The sequence below is a fragment of the Exophiala viscosa genome (assembly GCF_022695815.1).
Source record: "Exophiala viscosa unplaced genomic scaffold EDD37scaffold_1, whole genome shotgun sequence".
In the NCBI taxonomy this organism is placed as follows: Eukaryota; Fungi; Ascomycota; class Eurotiomycetes; order Chaetothyriales; family Herpotrichiellaceae; genus Exophiala; species Exophiala viscosa.
This window is the reverse complement of record NW_026944353.1, coordinates 5,323,345-5,348,097: the sequence shown is the minus strand read 5'-3', so window position 1 is coordinate 5,348,097 and position 24,753 is coordinate 5,323,345. Positions and strand designations below refer to the sequence as shown.

At 41.2% G+C, this 24,753-nt stretch overlaps 6 protein-coding genes across 6 annotated transcripts; 4 read left to right on the top strand and 2 right to left on the bottom strand.

The window, feature by feature from the left end:
* Nucleotides 1–8,747: 8,747 nt before the first annotated feature.
* Nucleotides 8,748–10,467, top strand: EDD37DRAFT_672760 (toxin biosynthesis cytochrome P450 monooxygenase; the record flags this gene model as incomplete). Its single annotated transcript, XM_062819456.1, has 4 exons — nucleotides 8,748–8,825; nucleotides 8,884–10,002; nucleotides 10,069–10,235; nucleotides 10,295–10,467. The coding sequence occupies 4 exons, from the start codon at nucleotides 8,748–8,750 to the stop codon at nucleotides 10,452–10,454; spliced, it is 1,524 nt and encodes a 507-aa protein (XP_062676394.1). The 3' UTR covers nucleotides 10,455–10,467.
* A 111-nt stretch (nucleotides 10,468–10,578) lies between these two features.
* Nucleotides 10,579–13,999, bottom strand: EDD37DRAFT_646220 (uncharacterized protein; the record flags this gene model as incomplete). Its single annotated transcript, XM_062817709.1, has 3 exons — nucleotides 10,579–13,176; nucleotides 13,227–13,381; nucleotides 13,441–13,999. The coding sequence occupies 3 exons, from the start codon at nucleotides 13,997–13,999 to the stop codon at nucleotides 10,579–10,581; spliced, it is 3,312 nt and encodes a 1,103-aa protein (XP_062676393.1).
* Nucleotides 14,000–14,482: 483 nt separating this feature from the next.
* On the top strand, nucleotides 14,483–15,638 carry EDD37DRAFT_619805 (arylesterase/monooxygenase). Its single transcript, XM_062815879.1, has one exon. It carries the CDS (start codon nucleotides 14,571–14,573, stop codon nucleotides 15,537–15,539), a length of 969 nt encoding a protein of 322 aa, XP_062676392.1. The 5' UTR covers nucleotides 14,483–14,570; the 3' UTR covers nucleotides 15,540–15,638.
* A 624-nt stretch (nucleotides 15,639–16,262) lies between these two features.
* On the top strand, nucleotides 16,263–18,416 carry EDD37DRAFT_685103 (cyclohexanone monooxygenase; the record flags this gene model as incomplete). Its single annotated transcript, XM_062819884.1, has 10 exons — nucleotides 16,263–16,414; nucleotides 16,468–16,527; nucleotides 16,575–16,753; nucleotides 16,807–16,896; nucleotides 16,944–17,009; nucleotides 17,056–17,136; nucleotides 17,186–17,225; nucleotides 17,292–18,086; nucleotides 18,134–18,185; nucleotides 18,237–18,416. 10 exons carry the CDS (start codon nucleotides 16,263–16,265, stop codon nucleotides 18,414–18,416), a joined length of 1,695 nt encoding a protein of 564 aa, XP_062676391.1.
* Nucleotides 18,417–18,718: 302 nt separating this feature from the next.
* EDD37DRAFT_672730 (fungal trichothecene efflux pump) lies at nucleotides 18,719–20,759 on the bottom strand (the record flags this gene model as incomplete). Its single annotated transcript, XM_062819455.1, has 6 exons — nucleotides 18,719–19,131; nucleotides 19,184–19,552; nucleotides 19,616–19,732; nucleotides 19,782–20,030; nucleotides 20,077–20,475; nucleotides 20,525–20,759. The coding sequence occupies 6 exons, from the start codon at nucleotides 20,757–20,759 to the stop codon at nucleotides 18,719–18,721; spliced, it is 1,782 nt and encodes a 593-aa protein (XP_062676390.1).
* Nucleotides 20,760–21,248: 489 nt separating this feature from the next.
* EDD37DRAFT_672726 (uncharacterized protein) lies at nucleotides 21,249–24,704 on the top strand (the record flags this gene model as incomplete). Its single annotated transcript, XM_062819454.1, has 4 exons — nucleotides 21,249–21,554; nucleotides 21,633–21,897; nucleotides 21,962–22,116; nucleotides 22,191–24,704. 4 exons carry the CDS (start codon nucleotides 21,249–21,251, stop codon nucleotides 24,702–24,704), a joined length of 3,240 nt encoding a protein of 1,079 aa, XP_062676389.1.
* Between the last annotated feature and the right edge of the window lie 49 nt (nucleotides 24,705–24,753).

Sequence of the window (24,753 nt, the reverse complement as noted above, 5' to 3'; positions counted from 1 at the left end):
CTATTAAATATCGTACGAGACTACCTCGTTACGTATTTTATAGAACTATTCGTTTTAGTCCTAAATCTTATCGAGAATAATAAAGACCTTAGTTACTATAAAAGAGTTATTTAAATAAGATATAGTTACTATAAATTAATTAATAGTATTATTATATAAATTTATTCTTAATAAGTAAATTTAGAAGATACTAACTTAGTAGCTATTAAGCTAATATCTACTAAACTATCTAAACTCGCCTAGCCCTAGTAGACTTAGCGTATATAATATATATAGAGAATATAAGTTCTACGAATACTTAAACTCTTAAGGCTTTAAGTCTCTATAGAATCGCTTAGTTAAAGGACTTAGTTTAGTATCGCTACTTCTATTTAATTTTATCTATTTATTAAGACCTCTTTATAATTCTTAAAGTCTTCTCTAGATAACGATCTAACGAAAGTAGTAATAATATTAGTAACCTATTCGAGCGGTACTCTAGGCCTAACCTCGACGAGAGAAGATTACCCTTAAAACGTATTCGAGTTACGCTCGTATAGGGATTCGCTTAGTATTCCTAAAAACGAAACTAAAGCGACGTTTAACGAATATTACGAATGTATTTAAGCGCTAGTTATCGAGTAGCGTAGATATTAAAATCGTTAGCTTAAGCTCGAGATACTCGAACTCGAAGCTATAGACGAAGCGCTTACGAAATCGATCTATATCGAGAGCGTAGCGTATACTAACGCGAAACGACGATACTCTTTAATATCTTTAGATAAGAAACGCTTTACGAATCGTCTTAGGATAGTAAACTCTTCTTATTACTATAGAAAAAATATTTAAGAGCTTTAAACTTTTAATATTAAATAGTAAATAAGAAATAAAGCTAATAAATTCTTTACTCTCGAAAAGTAAGCGAAATATATCGAAAAAGTAGCTATATATCTTAAGGATATTACGATTACTTCTTAGCTAAAATATACTAAACTCTATACTACTTAGAACGAATTTATAACTTTTTATTAAAGAGTTATACTTAACTTAAAGAATCGTATAGTAAACTTACTATAAACGTTAACGAATAAGAAGTAAGGCGACTTCTAATCGATACGATATCTTTTAGACAAAATCGAGATTCTCGAAAAGAATATATCGACTCTTACGAAAGATAAATAAAAGATATAGTTATTTCTTAAATATTTACGCCTTAACTTATATACGAAGATTTTACGCGAATATAAGAAGATTAATAATCGTAAGTAAATTCTAGCTAAGACTTAGCGCTAAAAGAAGCTAAATCGCTAGAGAACTCGATAAGAGAAAGCTAAATAATTCGATAAGCTCTTCTTATCGAGGCGTAAATATAATAAACTCTCTTCGTATAGTAAAAGTATTAACTAACGCTATCTAAATACTAATACTATCGTCGAGATTTATTACTTCGAAAGAAAGGAATTTATAATAACTAAACTAATTATTTACTATAAGTATAGTAAATCTAAGTATAGAGTATTTAAATATTATAGTAAATCTAAAGAAGAGAGTAAGGGGAGCGATATAAACGTAACTAGAGCGTACCCTTATCGCGATAAACTAAAAAACTAAATATTAACGTTATAAGCGCTTCTATAGCGTTAAGTATCTCTATAGTAAGCGCGCGTAAGTTTAACTCTCTTATTATTTAGGCTAACTTCGTAATAATATTTATAAATTAATCTTTAAATATACTTATTAACTTTAAAGTTAAGAAGAACTTTATTTTATAATTTATAATTATAGATAAAAAGCTACTCTTTAGTAATCGTACTATTCGAGCGCGTAGTATAAATAACTATATCTTACGAGTATATAAACTATACTCTCTTAAGATAAGTATATAGAATATTCGTAATATATTTACTTTATATATAATAAACTTTATTACGATCGATATTTAAAAGTATAATATAATACTTAAATATCTATAGCTCGAGAAAGTAAATCTTAATATTAATTAAATAAATAGAGAGTAGTACTATTATACTATAAAGCTCTTAATTATAGAGATAAGCTTAAAGAAAATTTTTACTAAACTATATATTAATATAATAGTCGCTATATTAAAGTCGCGATCTTAAAACGAATACGAAACGAGATATTTATATATCGCGAAAGTAAATATATTATAATTATTATCTAAATATAGTAACTTTATTAAAATCTTCTTCGAAAAGAAATTTAAAATTATTTTATTAAGAAGTATTAAGATAAGATATAGTATATCTATAAAAAAGAGTAAAAGTATTTTATATAAATTTATTTACTCTATAAGTATATATAAATTATAAATATTTCGTAAATATATTAAAAAAGCTCGAGTAAATAAATAAATCTAAAAAAGTTAGTTACTAATAGAGATACTAGTGCTTTTCGTATTTAAAAAGAATAAGAAACTACGCCTTTATATTAATTATTAAGTTTTAAATAAAGTTATTATTAAAAATCGAAGACTACTTTTACTTATCTCGAAAATTCTAAATCAATTATTACGAGTAAAGATATTTACTAAACTAGATTTTCGAGATACTTACTATAGAATATCTATAGTCGAGAAAGATCGCTAAAAGATTATATTTTATACTCGTTATAATTACTATAAGTATATAGTTATACTCTTTAGTCTTACGAATATACTTACTATATTTTAAGATTATATCGATAAGATCCTAAAATAATTACTCGACGAAATTTATATTATATATATAGATAATATTTTAATTTATAGCGAGAACCTTAAAGAGTATATATAATATATATATTTAATATTAATAAAGCTTTAAGAAGAATACTTATTCGTAAAGCTAAAAAAATATAAGTTTCGAAAGAATTTCGTAAACTTTCTAAGATTTTAAATAAGCGTCGTAAATATATTAATTAATCTTAATAAAATTTAAGTAATTTAAAAATAGTTTATATCGATAATATATCGAGATATTTAAGTCTTTATTAAATTTACGAACTTTTATTATAGATTTATATATCTTTACTTTATCGTTACGACCTTAATTACTAATCTTCTTAAAGAAATAAAAAAAGGAAAGAAAATCGAACTCTTCCTATAGCCTAAGAATATAAAGTATATATTTTAACTTCTTAAGAATCTCTTTTCTAATATATCTTTACTAACTTACTTCGATTATAGACTATAATTAAAGATCGAAGTTAACGTATCGATAAAAATAATAAGTAGAATTTATTCTTAACTCTATACGAACTTAAAATATACTAAAGATATATAAAAATTAATAATATTTTACTTTAAGAAGTTTTCTAAAAAATAAAGAAATTATTTTACTATAGATTAAGAAATATTTATAATCGTAAAGATCTTTAAATAGTAAAGATACTATCTTAAAGCCTTTATTAAGAGTATACTTATACTCTTCGATTATAAAATACTATAGTTCTTTATAACTATAAAGAAATTAAATAGATAATAAGTACGATAAATAAAATACTTAGTTATATTCGACTTTATTATTTAATATCGTAAGAGAAAAGATAACTCTATAAATATTTTATCGCGACGTTTAGATCTTATAATAATTATAGAGTCGAGAGAAAATCTATTACGTAAACTTATCTTAAAGCGTATAGAAAGTATACTAAAAGAGCGAGAGAAGCTCCTAAAAAGTACGTCGATTATAGAAAGCGATATTAACTTTATAGTTATAATTAAAGCTTTAATATATAGCTAAGTTTAAAGATCTCTTAACTTAACTAAAAGCGAATACTATATAGTATTACTAAAGAAGAGAAGAGTATATACTTTACTATTATTTATAATACGTATAGAATACAAAACGAGTATATCGCTCCCTATAGAAGAAATATCTTTCGACTAAATACCTAAAGAGGTAACTAAGTATATAAGGGCCTTATAGGCGAAAGATAACTAATATAAAGCTCGTAAATAAAAAGTACTTAGTACTCTAAATATCGATCGATAGTTAATTAATAATATATAGTTAATATACTATAAAGGCGTTATATATATATCTCGAAATCTTCTCGTTAAAGTAGAAATCTTACGAGTAAATTATAATAACTTATAATAAGATAAATACTTTAGTATATAAAGAATAAAAGAGATAATATATAAATTCTTTTAATAATAAATACTAACTAAAGATATCGAGAAATATTATAAATTCTACGATATATATTAAAGAATAAAAGCGCTATAATATAAGTTTTATAGTCTATTAATATTATTAATATAATTAAATTAGCCTTAGTAAAATATTACTATAGACTTTATCGTAAGGTTATCGTTATTAAAATATAAAGAAAGAGTATATAATACGATTCTAAATATAATCGATCAATACTCGAAGATAGTTTATTATATACTTTATAAAATAAATATTAACGCCCTAGAGATAGTTAATTTACTAATCGATAAGATATTTATAAAATATAGTGTACTACGCTTAATCGTAAGTAATAGAAGTACTATATTTATAGCTAAATATTAAGGAAGTATATACTATTACTTTATAATCTAAAGATATTTCTTAATCGTTTTCTATTCGTAAATTAATAAATAAACGAAGAGAATAAACTAAATATTAAAGATTTATTTATAGTATTATATTAATTACGAGTAAAATAACTAGATTAAATTATTTATAAGCGCGAAATTTATTTATAATAATATTATAAATACTTCGACTAAGAGAATATCTTTTAAGATAGTATATATCTTTATACTCTCAATATATATTAATATTATATCTTAAATAAAAAGTAGTTATAGCGAAGTAATTTAGTAAATAATATAGTATAGAGAGAAGTCCTAATACTTAAGTAAAGAAATATAAAAGGCTACTTAAGAAAATATATTTAAATACTATAATAGTAAATATAAGAATAAGATTTTCTAAAAGAGATAAAAAGTTATATTATTTATAAAATATATTTATATATAACGTATTTCCTTTAAGTTTAGCGATTATTTTATAAAGCTCTTTAGAATACTATAGAAAGTTAATATAAATATCTATAAACTAAAGTTATTAATAAAATATAGGCGCTTATATTATACTTTTTACGTATTTTTATTAAAATCTTATTATTAACGCGAAGAACAAGAAATACTCGAATTATTAAATATTAATAGCGAAGATAAATATAAAGTAGAATAAATCTTAAGTATATATAAAATACGAGTAAAAGAGAAATAATTTCTAGTACGATAAAAGAAATTCTCGAAAGAAGATAATATTTAGGAACTACTAGAATATCTTATATATATATAAGAAGAGATCGAAAGATTTAAGAAGAGTAAGAGATAAAATAATACTTTTATATTAAATAGTAAAGTCGTTTCGCCTTAAAGGCGTCGAAAGAATATATTAAGAATATACTAAAAATATATCTAAAAAGTAATAATAAAAATTAATCTATTATCTTTAATAGTAAATTAAAATAAATCTATTATATAAATATATATAAACTTTAACTATATAAGATCTAAGAGAAAAAGAACGAAAATATACTAGTCGAAAGAGTAGAGTATATCGTAAGCGGACTAAAAGTGTAGTTTACTCTAATATATTAGATTTAAAACTATTTAATGTACTAAAGTTAGAATTATTTAGCTTTAGTATACTATTCGATTAGTCTCGAGAAGAGAGCCGAATAGTAGTAATCTAGTCGAGCTAGAGAGAGAGTAAAATATTACTCTAGAAATTATTAGCTATATATATTTTAGATATATTTATAGTATATACTATAGTCGCGATAATCTCGATAAGAATTCGAATAGTATATATAAGTATCTACTAAATAAACTTAGTAAAAGAGATAGAAGCGAAGATAAAGATAAAGAAAACGAAGATTTTACTCTTAAAGAGCGTAGTAGAAATATCGTCGATATAAGGAAGTAATATAGAAGTCTTTTCTCTAGAGTCTTTTATAGCTCTATCTAAGATAGTAATATATAAGCGAAGAGAGGTAGCTATAAATATAATTAGTATATATTTTAGATACGTTTAGGGTACGTAATATAAATCGAAGCGAAAGAGGAATTCCTTATCTTTAGATAACTAATTCTCGATAAGTTTATTAATCGCTTTATAGTAGTTATAGAGGACTTAAAAATATTAGTAACTATTTAGTAAATATATATTTCGAGTATATTTACGAGCTAATATTTATTATATACTTTACGATAACGCGAATACTTCTTATAGTAACGAGCTATAATATAAACCTTACTATTATTACGAGCTAAAGTATATATATATCTTTAATAAAAGTTATAAGTATAAGTAAATATCTCGTCGATTAAATATAAGGGAGTCGAGAGAGTAGCGACTATAGTAAAAATATAACGCGTAAAGATTTAAATTAAGAACGAGTTTACTTATAGGCGAAGATAATATAAAGAGAGTAATAAGCGTAAAGAGAATAAATAAAGAATATATACGAAATATAAAATATTTATAGTATAAAGAGAGAAAAAAGAAGAAGAGGAAGTTTAAAATTTAGGATTAAAAATAAAATAATATATCCTAATTAAGATATATACTAAAACTTTTTAAAAAAGTCCCTAACTTTTTAAAAGTCTAGTAACTTTGTACTTTTCTCTATAGTCTTAGCACTATTTCGTATATATAGTATAACTAAACCTAAAGAGTAGTAGAATCTCGTATAATTAGTAAATATTCGATTTTTTAGGGGCACTTCGCGTCTTAAGGGTAAGACGCCTAAGGGGAGGGGTAATTATTAAGCCAGTACCTACTAAACTATCTAAACTCGTCTAACTCTAGTAGGCTTAGCGTATACGATATATATAGGGAATATAGGTTCTACGGACACTTAAACCCTTAAGGCTTTAAGTCTCTATAGAACCGCTTGATTAGAGGACTTAGTCTAGTATCGCTACTTTTATTTGATCTTATCTATCTATTAAGACCTCCTTATAGTAGCCTTATCGAACGACGCGTTCTAATTAGTTTAAATTTAGGGTATACTCGGCTAGAAGTAGTTACTAGCAAATCTTGGTAAGGAATACGATTCCGAGCTTATAACTATTAAATAGTATATATAATATAATACATTAAATTCTTTACCTTTTTATAACTACCTATATACTTATCACGTATTTATAGGTAAGAGAGGCATTATTTACCTACTTCCTATAATCGTGATTTACCTACTGATCGAGACCTCGTCGTCGCCCTTAAACGCTGGTGTAATAAGGCGCTGTTAGACCATTGAATGGTGCGGCAAGCCATCGCGTAATCTTGCCGTTTGACAGTATTTCTATATGTATACCATCTCGTCTTTGTCGGAGACTCTTCAACATACTTGAGCCTTAAAATCCAGTGGCGCCATGCGTTGCAGGTCAACTGGGAGCTACACAACTGCCGTATCAGACTGAATTCGGTACATCCTTATGCATTTTCACTGTGCCCTTATCTTCATGGTCAATATGTTGATAAGAGGGCTTGCATCTCCTGAAAACACATTCTCAAAACCAACTCGGACTCACCATGCCTAATTTAGGGTCCTTCAATGATGTGACCACTGTACTATTCCTGGCTGGCAAAGCAGATAAGTCTGCGACCAGTACCCAGCAGTGGTGCTTGTGTGCTTGCGGCAAGTAGTCTTGACGACAGTTGCAACATCGATTACTTCGCCCAGACGACCAATCGTTCTCCCCTTCCTACACAATATAAAGGAAACCTGATTGAAAGGCCGTCCTAAAAAGATTCGTTCTGAACGAAGGAGTCAGATTGTTTATCAGACGCCCAAGAATGTCATCTGAGGCACGACACAGAAGAAGTGACTGCGCGGAGGGTTGTTGTGACGTTGACATGCTTTGAGATTGCAGATAGCAGGAGGGACGAGCTTCGCGTAGGATCGTCTTGAAGGTGTCTGCACGTGGGCACATGGGAGAGGTTGGCATGTTGATCAAGTCAACATTGTCAATTCTGTGAACCTGGGACGAACAACTGCGATTTTATCAGCTAAGATGGAGCCTCAAGCATATCGACCCTCAGATCGGAATATGGGTCCATTATCTTTCGCCATACCTGCAAGACGTTCGACTCCGTGGGTGGAGCCTGTGTGCGTGAACTGGTCACCGTCGTTGTTACGGCTGCCAAAGTGAGGGAAGGTCATTGACCGCCGTAAGGCAGCATAGGCTTTTCCAGTGACAGACGGCATGGAGACATTGAACAGCGGCCACCGACGACTTTGCTGCAGTGACAGGAGAGCTGTATAGAGCGCCGCTAATTAATGGTGTACATGTGCAAGGCACGATAGATGCAATGTTAAGCACGACACAGTAGCAGATGAGTGAGAAGGCAGGGCATCACAAAACAAAAGCCGTCACTACCATCCAACAACAATAACAGCCCGAGGAGCATAATTGCTCATCCACGTGACGAAGCTTTATGGTTGTCCACAACCTCATTAGTCAGCCACAAATCAGGATTCCTCACGTAAACAAAGCCTTAACGCCTACGCTAGTTGGTGGTTTTAGACTTTTCGCCGTCTTTCGGCTATCGACTGTCGCATGACTATAAGGCGGCCGCTGCTTCCCCGCCTTGACCGCCTCCTCGCCGAAATAGGCTTCGGGTCACCGAGTTTCTTACGAGCAAGATAGCCGTGAGAAGCATTACAGGTACTAGAAGAATCAACTATTGTTCGCGATATGTAAACGGTTCCACCTAAGTAAGCTTGAACAGTACATTTTGAGTGTGCTAACAATGGCTACGCCGTGGGAGTCCTTATGGTTGAATCCCTATGGATCTCTTACCCTGGCAACAGCTGGGGTTTCCGTACTTGTACGTCGTCCCCAGAACTTATCTACTCTATATGTTATGTTTATTAATTGAAATATAGTGTCCAATATCTTTCCTGCTTATGATAATCTACAACATCTACTTCCACCAACTCCGTTCTTTTCCAGGGCCAAAGTCTTACGCAGCCTCTCGGATTCCCTACCTTAGGCAAATCCTTGCTGGCACACTACACAGCGACTTACGTCGACTACATGAAGAGTACGGGAGCGTCGTGCGTATCGCTCCCAATGACCTTTCCTTCAAGGACACCGACGCATGGGAAGGTATCTACGGATTCCGGCCGGGCGTGCCCGAATGGCAAAAAGACCGAAAGTTCTACGTTCGCAGCTTCGGGAAGACACATTCAATTATTCAAGCTGATACTGTTGGTCATAGACGCGCAAGAAAACTGTTCCAGTATGGTTTCTCGGAACAAGTGCTCAAGAAGCAGGAGAGGTATATGACTGTTTACATCGACCTTCTCATTGAAAGAATGCGTGCAAAGGCGCAGCAGATGGCAAGTGTCAATCTAGTGAACTGGTATAACTTCATGTCGTTCGATCTTATCGGTGACTTGGTCTTTGGAGAACCTTTTGGCTGTCTTGCTGATTCAGACTACCACCCATGGGTTGCAATGATATTTCGTTACATCAAGTCGGCGGCATACACGAATGCTCTTTTGCGTATGCCTGGCGGTGAGGCGGTGTTCAACTTCTTGATGAAGTACGGCATGCCAAAGAAGATGCTGGCAGCACGAAATGATCACTATAACCTGACAAAAAATAAGGTGGAAAAGCGAATGGCCACCGTGAACGACAGAGCTGATTTCATAGGCTATATTCAGACAGCTCAGAATACAGAGAAAGGTTTGTCAGAGGAGGAAATTATCGCCAACGCATGTGATTTCATTGTGGCGGGCTCAGAGACTACTGCGACGGTGCTTTCGGCGGCTTCGTACTTTCTCTGCCGCAATTCGCATGCGATGGAAAAGCTACAGGAGGAGATCCGTGGAACCTTTGACAAGGAAGAGGAGATTATTCTCAGCAGCGTGAATACCCTGCCCTACCTTCTGGCAGTCCTTAACGAGACTCTCCGCATGCATCCACCAGTCCCAAGCGGCTTACCAAGGATAGTGTCAGAACCAGGTGGGATCATTAGCGGGAGGCATGTACCCGTGGGCGTACGTTGGTCCTTCTATTCTATCCTTTACTGCTAGGGGAAAAGAGTGTCCTTCTCACCGTGACAGATTTCGGTTTCCGTCTCTCCTATGGCCACATACCGCGACCCAAAACATTTCCGAGATCCAGATTCCTTTCGACCCGAGCGCTTCCTGGGGGAACCATATTTTGCAGATGATCAAAGAGCAGCTTTACAGCCCTTTGCCGTCGGACCTCGAAATTGTATTGGGAAATCGTAAGTTTGACACCATTGCTCATCTTCCCTTCTTTGAGTCTAATGCACTGGATACATAGTCTTGCGCTGGCAGAGATGCGACTAACCCTGGCTCGTATGATCTGGAATTTCGATTTCGACCTGGATTCAAAGTGTGAGAGCTGGACGGATCAGCAGGCTTTCCTCCTTTGGATGAAGCCCCCCTTGTGGCTTAAGCTTACGGCATTGGAGAAAAGGTAGCGTGACGAATAACAATGCTATATACATGTAAGAACGGAGCATCATTTTGTTGACCTCATATAATGGATGAAGTGACTTTACATTGAACTAAAACCAAGGTTGTGCTCGGGTGTAGCTGCTGTAATCAGAAGTCCCATTGTCTCAGCCATGTCCTGAATAGTTCACCATCCATTGGTCGCAGTTGAGCCATCGTGTCACTTGCACGAACTCCATTTCCTGTGTCGAGCCACTGTTCCAGCTTCTGGCTTTCTACCTCGTGTCTAGCACTCACTGCCCCACGTGTTGACACCTCAATATCTTCGAAAAAGTCGAGGATCTTCACTGCAGGCTTCCTGTGCAACTCCAACTGATCAGTAGCATCTACTTTTTGGAGCATTCGGATCCATTCTGCAAGAGGCACTGCTTCGATCTTCTTCCGACTCGAGTAAAATTCCTGTGTCGTGCACACAAAGTCTTTCCAAGCCACCACATGTGGATTCACGAGGTGGAAAGCAGTTGCGGTGTTAGAGCTGAAGCCAGTGTGCATGATATCAACAATGATCTGTGCCATCACATCTACTGGAGTCCAGTCGATAGCCTGGAAGGAGATCGGTATGGCACCGAGCTCGAGAGATGTCTGTACTAATGCTGGAATGTACTCATGACGATTCCAAACTCCACCGTCGGAAGTGGTCGGACCAGCAACCTGGGCCACACGTAAGTTGCTGGCTTTGACTCCGCACTTTTCGTTCGCGATCTGTAGCATGCGTTCGGCGACATGCTTGGATTCACCGTACCCCAAATCTTTTGCCGTACGGTAGTCTTCCAATGGCGTCTCCGGCACCGTTTTTGCGCCTGGAAAACACGCAAAGTGATGAGCAATTGAGGAGATGGAGGAGACGAAGAAAACATGCGCATTGGTAGCCACACTCCAGTCGATGATATACTTTACGCCGCGGACGTGCTCATGCTCGAAAGACTCGAGCTGGTGGTGGAAATTCACCTTCCAGGCATTGTGGATGATCACGTCCACATCACGTTGCAGGAGTTTGTATGTCTCTGGTGATTGGCCGAAATGGGGGTCACCGAACTTGGCTTCTAAGAAAACGGCTTTGTTTCCGTTAAGCAGATTCGGGAGGCCGCGTTCTTGGAAAGCTTTGGTGTGGCGTTGTTCGGCGTCCAGCGCTCGGTTAAGGCAATATATCTTTGAGACGTTTGAATCCAGCAGTAGAATCTGAAGTAGATTCATTCCAAGTGTGCCAGTCGAGCCAGTCAAGGCCACGCAGATTGGCTCGCCGGATGAGGAACTTTTAGTTCGCAACAAGCCTGTGGGCAACGTGTTCCGTGTCGGAAGATCCTTCGTATACTTCTCGACCATTTTGGACATGGCCTGTACACGTAGGCTTTCCACGTCAGTATTTTCGTCCAGGCCGTTGATACTAGGATTTGTAATGCTACCCATCCAGGCTGTGAGCTTATCCACCGTCGGGTTTGCATAGATTACTTTGATTGAGATAGAAGCTTGATTTGATTTATAATGCTCCAATCCAGCTTTGATAGCATTGACGATCTCTGATGTCTGGAGGGAATCGAGTCCCAGGGTGAAGAAATCTTGGTCGTCAGACAAGTCTGGCTTATCCAGCAATGAGATAAGTATTCTTCGTAGAAATTTTTGAATGTCCTCGAAACTGCAGGGATTGTTGAGAGCGGTTACGTGAATATGACTCTCAGCACCGGAGTAGAGAGTTTCTAGCTCTTCTGCATAAAGCTTCTCAGTTAACGATCGTATTACCGTACCCTTCCCGCTTCTAGCGAAAGGCTTTTCTGAGCAGGCAAGAATGATCTTTGAACGGAAGATTCTTCCGGTAGCTGGACCGTCGTTGTTGGCTAGCTCAATGTATGGCCAAATAGAGTCAATAATTCGTTCCTCCAGATCGTCTTGTTTGCCATGGTGCTGATCGCTCGTACAAGTTACGTCCGAACTCTGCTCACAGTGAGCTTTATCGTCCATATTGACTGAACCATGTTCTGACAAGGCCGAAAATGTCACGCCTGGTCTGAGCTCAATGATAAGGCATGCCTGGAATCTGGCCGTACCTGAAATCAAGGCGCCACGAACAAGAGGGTGACCTAGTATAATTCCCTCCATGGTGACTGGGTTGAATTTCTCACCGGTGGACAGCACAATAACATCGTCTCTTCTACCATAAAACCGCCAGAGGCCAGATTTTGTTGGGTGGGGTTCGAAAAGGTCTCTTGTCCGCCATTCCTGTTTCGCTGGTACCTGATTGACTCTGCAGATCCATTCGAAGGAGGGATCATATGGTACGACCATCTCGTAGATGTTGTCTTCCAATCTCTGCATTTCGAGTTTATAGTTAGGATGCCACTCAAAAAAATTCCATGTGTCTTGTCCTGGGAATAGTAATGGTACCATCCCCAGCTCAGTTGAGCCGATCAATTGGGCAACCTTGGTAACCTTTCGAAGACGATTACCAACGCTTGGTGAAAGAGGTCCTCCACCGTAAAGGACAAAATCCATACGTCCAGCCAGTTCCGACCCACCAGACTCATTCAGTAGCTGTTCGATAGGTGTTGGTGGGGTCATGAGTGCCCGGAGATTGGGCTGGAGTTTGATAACTTGACTAAGAATATCTCCGCTTGGAGGCTTATCAGGAGGTCCAACAACGACCGGTGTATCATACCAAATGGGAATAATACCCGTTGTGAGCATTCCGCCCATCTTATTACTGTCAGTGTGTCTCACAAGACCGCACAGGTAATAAAACATACATGAAATGGTGGAAAGGGCGAATAGTACCTCCCACTATCGTTCATTTCCAACGAGGAGTAATCAAGGTTCTCCCGGCCTTCTACTTTAGGAAGCTTTCGTAGATTGTCGAAAGTGGTAAAATGACCATTGTTAACAGTGATAGGCTTAGGTGCACCTGGTGTAGGGATTAGGTTCGATATCACCGAATGAAGTATGACTAAGGCAGGGGCATACCAGTTGTTCCAGACGTATGGCATACGAAAATGTCATCATGTTCAGCTTCCGCGTACGTCTTATTGTATGGATAGTGTTCGGCATTGCCTTCCAACATCGTATGGTGAGAAGGTGCTTCGAATAGCTTCAGGTCGGGTTTGTTCTCCCTCGGTTCCACAGCTTTTGCATATATGTCGGCAGTATATATAAACTTGACGCAGTGAAGCTCATGAAACAGGGATAAGTTGCCGGACAGAGAGTTACGACTGGACGGTACAAAGAGCTTGTAGCCACATTTGATGGCGGCCAGAAATGCCACGATGTACCGAAAGTCTGTCGCACCCATGTAACCCAATGTCTCGAACATCTCACCACGGCCCATCTCGCGTTCGATCCACCAAGCCATGTAATTGACGAGGTGAGCGAGCTCTGCATAGGTGACGTCGTAAAAGCCATCATGTAGGTCCAATGTCCGGGGCGTTGATGTGAAGACACGGCCAGGAGTTTTTTTGGCTCTGCTGTCAACGACCTGCGGCAGTAAACGCTTTCCTATGTCTTTAACTGGTGAAGAGTCATCCATCTTGCAGGTTAATTGATCCTTCCCTGTTGATCAGGCTCTCTGAAAATTTAAAGTCTGAAGGAGGTTGAGCCACACCTATGGGTGCACTTCTCTAGCGTTATAAGTTGGTTAACAGTTGTAAGACAGCGAGGCAAAAGACTCATTACCAGGATAATTACACAAACACTTTCGCGATAATTACATCAACTATTTCGGGAGAAGATCGGTTCCCTTGTCGCGGTAGTATGTAGATCGGGCCATTCCGAATGGCGGGGCTCCATGACCACTGCCGACGGACAGAACTCACTGCTCCGGGACGCTCCTGGAAGCGGTGTAGAAGATTATTGAAATTCCGGGGTCGTGGAAGCAGCCCCTCTCGCCTAGGACGGCTCAGTAGCCGTGCTTCCATAGATAGGTGAAAACAAGCTTTTTTTGACAGCCGTGAAGTAAGTAACGTATATCGATCCGCCTGACTGTTTCGGCTAATGTTTGAACTGCCAGACTATCCTGTATAGTTCCTGACAGATTTCAAGCCAGAGCTTTCCATAAGCTCGACATTCAGTTCTCCCACGGCCATCTCTGTGTGCCCAGTATGTCCTATGTACCAGACCCTGAGTTTATCTCTCATGCACGCCCTATTCTTAAAGCTCTGCACTCAGCACCCCCAGCTCGACTTCATGACATTGATGCTCGCCGTGCCATGGTAGAGGGGTTCAAAAGCATCTTTGAGACGACGCTTCCAGTACAGCCTGACTGGGTCCCGACAAAGTACACTACCAATAATGTCGATGGTGCACAGATTGTACTCTACTGGTTCGCCAATGACATTATCAAACACAATTCTCAGCCTAGCCCCGTCATTCTTCACTTCCATGGCGGCGGCTACGTGGCCGGCAATGTCTCTGTCTTCGAACGGTTTCTGGCAAACCACGCAGCGACGACAAATGTGCCAATTCTCAGCGTAGACTACCGACTTGCACCCGAGAGTAACGGCGACGGACCGGTACAAGATTGCTTCGCAGGCCTAACGTGGCTCCGAAACAACGCAAATACCCTCAATATTGACCCAGCCCGTATCGCTGTGATGGGTGAATCTGCAGGTGGAGGCTTAGCTGCAGGTCTCGCACTCTATGCTCGAGATCAGCAATTTTCACCACCTATAGCAAAGCAAATTCTAATATATCCTATGCTAGATGACCGCAATACTACCAGAGATGAACGGCTAGAAGAATTCGCCGTATGGCGGAATGCAGATAGTATTACTGGTTGGACGGCGTTACTAGGCAAGGATATCATTGGAACTGACAATGTGTCACCTTACGCTGCTCCTGCCGGAGCCAAAGATTTGACTGGTTTACCACCAGCTTATATCGACGTTGGAGAGCTTGATATCTTCCGCGATGAGGATCTTGAATATGCGAGAAAACTTGCCGCCGCTGGGGTTTGGGTAGAGTTTCATTTACATGCTGGCGTGCCGCATGGATTCGAAATCCTTGCCCCGACATCAGATGTCGCCAAAAGGGCGCTATCAGATCGGGCAAGAGTGTGTCAAGCTTTTTGATTCCATGATACATACTGTTTCGTCCGAAGGAGAGGCTAGGAGGAGAGACCTAATCATTGGATCTAGGTACTTGACATTACTAGAGTAGCTCGAATGACCATATTACAACGACAGGAAATGTAAATCATACATTTGCGCAGGTATTGCTATGTCACAACCGATGATTTTACCTTACTAGCTTGCCGAGTCAACCGCAATGCCGGTAATAGTGGTATCCATATCCTATCGTCGTAGTTCTCTACGTTAAAACTGTGTATATTTCCCAGGTATGCGATCGGAAGGTTGTAGAGATTAGTATCCTTATACCATGACTTACTGTTTGGCCCTTGCTATTCTACTATGATTACCGTAGGACCTTCATCTGGTCTATAGGGATGAGATCGAGTTTGATGAATCGTAAAAGACACGTTCACCAAGATCACAGAGGCTATTCTGGCCATTTGAGTCCTCGATCGCACCTTCAACTTAATTCCTGGGCCGTGCTTCTCGGTCCGGGTTCCCATTGAACCCGCAAAGCCACGGCACAAACCCGAGAACTTGCTAGGTTTGGGAGATCGAGCCAAGATAGCCGCGTACCGGCTGTTGTCCGAAGAGATCGGAGATCTACGTTTCCAGCTTGGTGATGTCGCTTGTTCGTCAAGAATATCTATTGCATCCCTAGCAGTAACAATTCTATCCTGAGAGTCATATCGTATTGACCCTGTCGAATTGCACCGTGGCACCATGAAAGACCTTGAATACAAGGTCCAGCAACAATGGCACTCCAAGCCTTCACCTATGCGAGTTATATGCGTTGGTGCGGGCTCCGCTGGTTTATGTGTTGGGTACAAAATGAAGAAGAAGTTCAAGGAGTATGAGCTTGTGATTTATGAGAAGTTTGTACGCTCGAGCCCACCCTCAAACCCTACTGACGAACTTGGTTGTATAGAAATCCATCTGTGGCTGGCACGTGGTACGAAAACCGCTACCCAGGCTGTGCTTGTGACGTGTAAGAAGATACAAGTTTCTAGGAGGCGAACCTGACACTTTTCACAGACCCGCCCACTCCTATACCTACACGTTTGAGCCGAATCCGGACTGGTCGAGCTTCTATGCCTATGCACCTGAGATTCGGAAGTACTTTGATGATTTCGCTACAAAGCATGAACTCCATCCCTTTGTTAAGCTCAATTCGAAAGTTATATCTGCAACCTGGAATGAAGATCGTGGTATTTGTAGGACTTATCGGCTACCCCTAGGTGTTGTACTCTTTATTGACTCTACTCAGACGACGTTGAGGTTGAAGTCGATGGTCGTCTGACCCATGATTGGTGCCATGTTATCATTAATGCAACGGGTTTTCTCAATAGCTGGAAATGTACTAAGATCGTCCACTTAGAAACCCTGGAGACTGACTCCTGGTAGGGCCAGCTATTGAAGGATTACACGACTTTCAGGGCCCACTTCTACACAGCGCAAACTGGGACGACTGTGCGTATTCTGATCTATTTACGGATATGATGCTGACTAAATGCAGCTATTGATTACAAAGATAAGACGGTTGCAGTGATAGGAACAGGTTCTTCCGCAATACAGATCGTACCTCAGGTCCAAAAGTGTATGCTATAAAGTCCGAAGAAACCTGGTTGACGCTGACCTTGCGTAAGCTGCCAAGCATATAACTACTTTCATGAGATCAGTGACTTGGTGGGTTTGCAGTGACTACCTGCGTTCCATGCATCAGTAGTCTGAGAAGCGAGCTAATAAATTCAGGATATCACCACCCTTTGCCGCTGAAGAGCTTAACGAACTGAAAGAAGGCACAGATCAAGCAGAGCGACCTAACGCGCAGTATTATTTCTCGGCAGAAGAAAAGAAACGTTTCCGAGAAAACCCGGATGAATTCCTTGAGTACCGTACAAACCTTGAGGCCAAAGTAAACAGCTTATTCGATATGTTTGTCACAGGATCCGAGACATCAAAGTATGCCGAAAAGATGATGAGAGAAGAAATGAATCGCCGAATTGGACCTGGCAATGAAGAGCTGAAGGAGCGACTGATCCCGAAATGGGCCCCAGGCTGCCGTCGTATCACACCTGGTGATGGATATCTGGAAGCACTTGTTAAGCCAAACGTGACGAGGGTCCATGACGAGATTGCAAAGATCCTGCCCGAAGGCCTTGTGGACGATAGTGGTAAGTTACACAAAGTGGATATTATTGTCTGTGCAACAGGATTCAACCTAGCGTTCGCACCTCCCTTCAAAGTCACAGGTGTCAACGGCGTTGATATGGCTGAGGAGTTTGGTTCCGCACCGAATGTTTATCTGGCCTTGACGGTGCCAAAATTTCCCAACTACTTCGTGCATAACGGTGTCCGAGGGAATTGGGCCTCCGGCACATCTCTGCCATCAAACGAGGTTCAAGTGGAGTATATCCTGCAGTGCATCCAGAGGATGCAAGAGGAAGGTATTCGTGCGCTGGAAGTAAAAGAAGAGCCTGTTCGACAACTCTACGAGCATATCGATGAATGGCATAAATGCTCCGTCTGGAATGATGATTGCAAGAGGTATGTTAAGAGACATCTGAACAAGGTACAAGTGCTGATTTGTGCAGTTGGTACAAGAACAATATTGTTGGTGGGAAACTCTGGATATGGGGAGGCTCCGTAAGTTATCTATGAGTCTTGCTTCTTTTGTCCTGGCCTAATCCACACCAGGCTTTACATTATATGAAAACAATCAAAACTGTGAGGTGGGAGCACTATGACTTTCGATACCATGGCGGCAACATGTGGTCATTCCTAGGGAATGGTCGCGTGCGAGCCGAAGAGAAGGGGCCCAAAGTCCGACTGGCACCCTATGTGAGGAATTCGGATACCCCATGGGACATCGAATAGATTTTGTGCTACATGGTAATTATGAGTGGGGTTGTGAGATTTCATTCTGTTTTCAGCAGTAGGACTGAATTTCACCAGCAGGGTTGTATCATCTTCAGTATCAGAACTACAAATAGTGTGAGCACAACTCCCAAAGGCTCGCTGCTATGTTATGTCCTCTTTAATGCAGTTGCAACCTAAAGCGCAGCAATTCCCTGCTAAGCTTTGCTTTCTACCTCATGATGACCTTCTAGTGCATGAACTACTAAAGCCGTCTCCCGATACACACTGTAGCCCATGCGTAGTCCGACTTGGCCTGTTCCCTAATGGCTTGGTTGAACAACCTCCTTCAACTCCATATGCTCTCCTTCCTTCAGCCCAGCAATAGTGCTTTGGCCATGGTCAAGTCTGCGCACCACGTCGTGCGTCATCAAGTCCTTGATATTTGGGGCCCAAAAAGCTGCAATGATAGAGATAACTCCAAACGGTAGCGAAGAGAGGTACACCACGGTGAACGCTTTCTGGTAAGCGACCTTGGTCTGAGCCACCGCGATACCGATGATCGACTCCGTAACGCCAGGCACTGCAGTGATAGCACCCGAGTTGCCCGACGCTAGAGCGGTGAGGAATGGTTTGAGAGATGTCAAGGGAAGCCCAGCCTTGAGTAACGCAGGAATCACGATGGACTCTGTGTTTGAGCTTACTTTATTCGTGAGAATAGTAGTGAAGATCGTAGCTGTAAACATCAGCATTTGAACTGTGATCAGAACGAAGATCAAGAGACTTACTAGCCAGCACACCGCCAACGGATCTGATACTTCCGAATGCACCCGCACCCGCCCCCATCTCGGACGGATCTTCAATCACTATTGTAACACCGACCACGGCTAATGATTCAAGCACGCCAATGCAGATAGCAGCACATGTTGCTAATGCCGCAGCGGTTTCCCGTTGAGTCCCGCCAGCTAAGGCGACGGTGAAAGCAGTTGTACCAATTGTCGAGGCGAATAGTTTCCATCGTTGATTTCCACCAGGAGTGAGGATGATACCACCAATAGTCTGGCCTAAAGCCACGCCTCCCCCAATTGCACACGAAAGTAGGCCAGCATAAACGATGTCCGTGGTGAATAGAACACCCACCTCAGTGGAGAAGAGCACTGAATATCAGATTAGTCCGTTTCTGGGAATACCGAAGTCTTCGTTCTTGTCGCGGAACGTACCGTTCAAGGAATAGTAGAGCATTCCACCGACCGTTGTAATGGTAACGAGAACGCAGTAATCCCGACTTCTGAATAGATGCATGGGAAGAAGTGGTCGTCGCAATCCAGCATAACATTCTGAGAAATATAATCAATAAAGTCCTCAAGGGTGAGAGAGTAAACATACCCCATACGACAAACAGCACACAAAGAACAAACCCAATGATAATGGTAGAGATCACATGTGCAGACTTCCATGGGTAGAGTGAGCCACCCCATGAGAGACCCATTAGTAAGAGAAGAAGTCCTGCGGTAAAAAGGAAGATCCCCATGAAGTCCATATCTTTGACTTCCTGCCATCTAGTACGATGACGATGTAAGGCGTCGAATTTTGGTGGGTGGTAGCAGATGACGAATAATATCAACGCTAGGCCGTCTAGTAAAGTTAGTATTCATATTCAAAAGACGATAGTAATACGTACTGACGATGATGGACACATAGTAGTCCCATCTAAACCCAGCTTTAGTATTGGCGATGAACAGGCGGGAGATATAAGGGCCGAATCCAGCAAAGGGTACTCCGGACAGGAAGATGAAACTGAGCGCAAAGCCTCTGTGTTCAACTGGGACGAGTTCTCCGATGATATAGTTGCTCGAAAGCTGACCAGCGGCAGCTAGACCGATCAGCACAGTGCCGCCGATCAAAGTATTGACATTTTGAGCGGTAGCTCCGACGATGCAACCGATTAATGCAAGGGAAGAGCAGCCAATCATGAACCAGCGGCGACCAAAAATATCCGAAAGACGTCCGACCAAAGTGAAACCAATAGACACAGCTAGGGTCCACACAAGTGCAACCCACGTAATGTTAGGTGAGGGTCCTTAATGGTTTGTTAGTCAAGGTATCTAGTACTCCTCGAGGCCGCTTACCAATAGTCTCGTTGATCAATGCAAGCGATGTCGCGGGCATAACAAACCCTCCATAAGAGGACATAGTACCAAGGCATATCGCGACATAAGTGCCGATAAAGTTGAATTCGAAGTAAGGGTTCTTTTGCGTAAGCACAACGACGTCCATGTCGGACTCCGTGGACGCCAGTTTCGCTGCATGGGTGTCATGACTTTCACCTGCAACCTCGATATCATCCTGGATCCCAGTAGTCATGCTTAGTCGCTCTGTATTGCGCGGAAGGCTGTTTTTGACAACTCCAAAAGACCAGAGCTGTTTCCAAAAACACTGAAGGACCGAGAAAGTAGGAACGCGCAAAGGTCTAGTTGTTGTGACATAAAGTCTGGCCTACACACAAGCTCTATTTGGAATGCGATCGGCAACACGGCCGGGTTCACACGGATGCGAGCCGAAGTGGTCTTCCCCACGGGCACGGGGATGTCTAAGCCCGGAATCCGGCAACAATTTCACGGGGATGTATGGAGAGTTTCCCGGGGTACGAGACGGGACGACTGGAGGTGAATGGGGAAGAGGGACATTGTTCCATGTCTCCTACGGTGCCAATTGCCTGATGATAGACACCATTGCCGTCTTTACGCGCAGTTCCCAACGAAGTCAGTCATCATGATAGATGGAAAGAGTACAGGAGCTGTATACCTTCACACCTCCCGTAGCGCAGGAGCAGCCAAGGTCACACTTCCAACCATGCCCGCAATCTCACCGGCTGGGGGACCCTATGGAGAGAGATTAGTGCCTCATATCGTGGATGGGTTAGCTTTAAGCCACCCGGAAAGAATTTATGCAAAGATCCCACGAACAGCGGACGTCAATGACGGGTTTAGAGATGTGAGTATGAAAGAACTAGCAAATGCTATCAATGTTATGTCCTGGATCCTGGAGCAGGTTGAGGGAAAACCCAGTGAAGGGGTCTTCGAGAGGATCGCATACATTGGTGCAAGCGACATACGTTATGTGATCATGATGATAGCGGCAATCAAAGTTGGCTATGTGGTGAGTGAAATGCGAGCTTCGAACGCAATACATTTTTGAAAAGTTCCAACATTAACGTTACTTGAAAACTATCAATAGGTTCTACTCCCTTCAGCGCGAAATTCACTAGCGGGAAACATATCCCTATTGAGGGAGACCAAATGCACAAAGGTTTTTTATTCTTCGGATATGAGCACTAGAGTACAAGATTGGAAGCGGGAAAAGCCAGAACTGGACCTCTTCCGTATGGAGGGTCTATACGATCTCCTAGGAAAGGCGCCTCCCAAACATTATCGATACGAGAAGAGTTTCGCGGATGCGTTCGACGATCCGTCACTCATCTGTCACACTTCAGGTTCAACTGGTCAGTTTCGTGCGCCGGAAAATGGTCGCAAGAGCAATCTGAAACTAACATTCTGAATTCTCAGGCGCCCCAAAGCCGATTACTCTTTCGAATGCTACTTGGGGTATCCTCGACAACCTCCGGAAAATCCCTACTGTTGACGGTCGAAGGAACATGGACTATTCATGCTTCGAGTTCAACGACAATGGCAACTTTATTTGCTCATTTCCGCCCTTCCATGTAAGTTAAAGCTGCAACCCACAATACCGAACTGTGATGACAGAGGTGCTGAGCTGATACGGGCTTTGTTGAAGATTGGAGGCATGCAGTCACAAGTAGTGCTGCCAATCCTGTATAGGTCGACACTCGTAATGTTCCCACCAGACCAGCCAGCTACAGGTGAGACTTTAAGTGCCATAATGTCTCAAATGAAAGTTCGTGTGGCTTACTGCCCGCCCGCGATACTGGAACAGCTTGTGCGCGTTCCAGCAGGCCTTGAGCAGGCTGCCAAACTGGACTTTATCATGTACGCTGGGGGACCTCTTGCACCCTTTGCAGGAGATCAATTAAGCAAAGTGACCGATGTTGGTCAAATGTACGGTTCGACAGAAACGGGCATCGTGCCATGTCTCTTCCCACGGAGGGAGCATTGGGCGTGGTTTGAGTGGCATCCAGCATACGGGGTAGATATGCAACATCAAGGGAACGACATCTATGAGCAGGTCCTCAATCACGATGCCAGACTAACTTGGATTCGGACTGTTCAACAAACATTTCCCGGCGTAAAGGAATGGCGAACAAAAGATCTTTTCGGCTTACATCCTACCAATCGAAATCTATGGCAGTACAGAGGACGGACTGATGATGTTCTCGTACTCTCAAATGGTGAGAAGCTGAATCCGCTGGGAATGGAGAAGATCATAGAGAGTCACCCAGCAGTAATGGGAGCTATCATCGTAGGCCAAAGCCGTTTCCAACCAAGCTTGTTGATCGAACCCAGGGTGCAACCCGAGGATACCGAGTCCTTTGTGGAAGAGATATGGCCAACAGTGCAGATGGCGAATGCTTACGGGCCAGCTCACGGGAAGATCTCCAAAACCTACATTGCCGTAAGCACGTCTGGAAAACCCTTCATTAGGGCTGGGAAAGGGACCATCGTACGTCAGAAGACAACGGACCTGTATGCCAGTGGAATCGACCAGCTCTACTATGCTTCAAGCGCACGAAAAATGCGGGACATTCCTACACTGAGGAATCCGCAGGATCCGGTGGCGCTGAGGCAATTCCTCGTGGATTACATTACCCGATTGCTGCCGCATAGCGCAGACGTGGAGACTGGGGACTTCTTCAACGTTGGACTTGACTCTCTTCTGACAATGGAACTGGCTACCGGCTTACAATATATCCTGACAGAGTATTTAGGTCGAGCGCACGCACGTCTGATCAATGTCAAGCTGATCTACTCCAATCCGACACTGGAGACTCTCTCCTCAACACTCAGTGCTCATTTGAGAAGGGATCCAGTGACTGCAGGGAGGGCTACAGACTTCGAGGCTGAGCGCATTTCTCGCATGAGCGAATTATGCGACAAATACACGAAGGGACTCCCACAGCAACCACTCCAACCAAGAGAGTGTTCGACCTCCAAGAACGACCATGATGACCAAAGGACTTCTGCCTCTTCTGTGAACAATTCCAGTTCATTAAGTCGTAATACCCAGGAATCCTGCCTCAACATCATCTTGACAGGGTCCACGGGCTCCTTGGGGAGCCGGATTCTGCAGGCTTTGGTCAAATCACGACATATATCACACATTCACTGCCTCAACCGTTCAGTCAATGCCAAGTCACGGCATGTGAAAGATTTCGAGTCGCGTGGTGTTCAAGTCGATCTAAGTAACGTCACGTTCCATACTGCATCTTTCGGAGATGTGCAATTTGGCTTGTCAACAGAGGCTTACAAGAATTTGTTGACCACAGTCGACCTCATCATCCATAATGCATGGAAGGTGGATTTCAATCACAGCCTGAGCTCATTTGAAGACATTCACATTCGTGGAGTGAGGAGGTTTGTCGACTTCGTCATTGATGGTGCACGGCGGCCAAAGTTTACGTTTGTATCTTCGATAGGATCGGTAGGGAAATGGACGACCTACTATCCTGATCATCCGCTGGTGACAGAAGAGCCGCTCCAGGAATATGGCGTCGCTCAGACAATAGGGTACGGCGAATCGAAGCACGTCTCGGAGCGAATACTGCAAGTAGCAGCTGAGAGGTCAGGAATCACGGCGAACATTCTTCGTGTCGGGCAGATCGCAGGACCTCTTACCACGGATGGTGGCAAGTGGAATGAGAATGAGTGGATGCCCTCATTAATCAAAACCTCAAAGGCGATGGGCTGTATACCTAACAAGGTCTTGCAGGTGGACTGGATCCCCGTGGATGTCCTGGCAAACATCATCGTTGATATAACGCTAGCCAAGAAAGAGGGCCTCCAGATTTACAATCTAGTAAACCCGAGAGTGGCAGACTGGTCAAGCCTTACCGAGGTCATCGTGGAGCAATACCCGGGAATGCAGGTTGTCACACTCGAAGAGTGGGTGGACAAGTTGATCGAGGGTAACAAGGATGATCAAGCAGAGGTCGAGTTGAAACCTGCGCTTAAGATACTGGATTGGTTCATCGACCTAGAGAAGGCACTCAATTCGACATCATCACAGCAAAACTTCGAGACTCGCAACAGCGTCACAGTCAGCCAGACCATGGCACAGCTGCGAGTTGTCAATGGACCGTGGATGAAGATTTGGCTAGATCAATGGGCTTTCTAAGCTCGTACTATTTAATGCAGCCAGAGATGACCACTACAGTTCGAAAGCT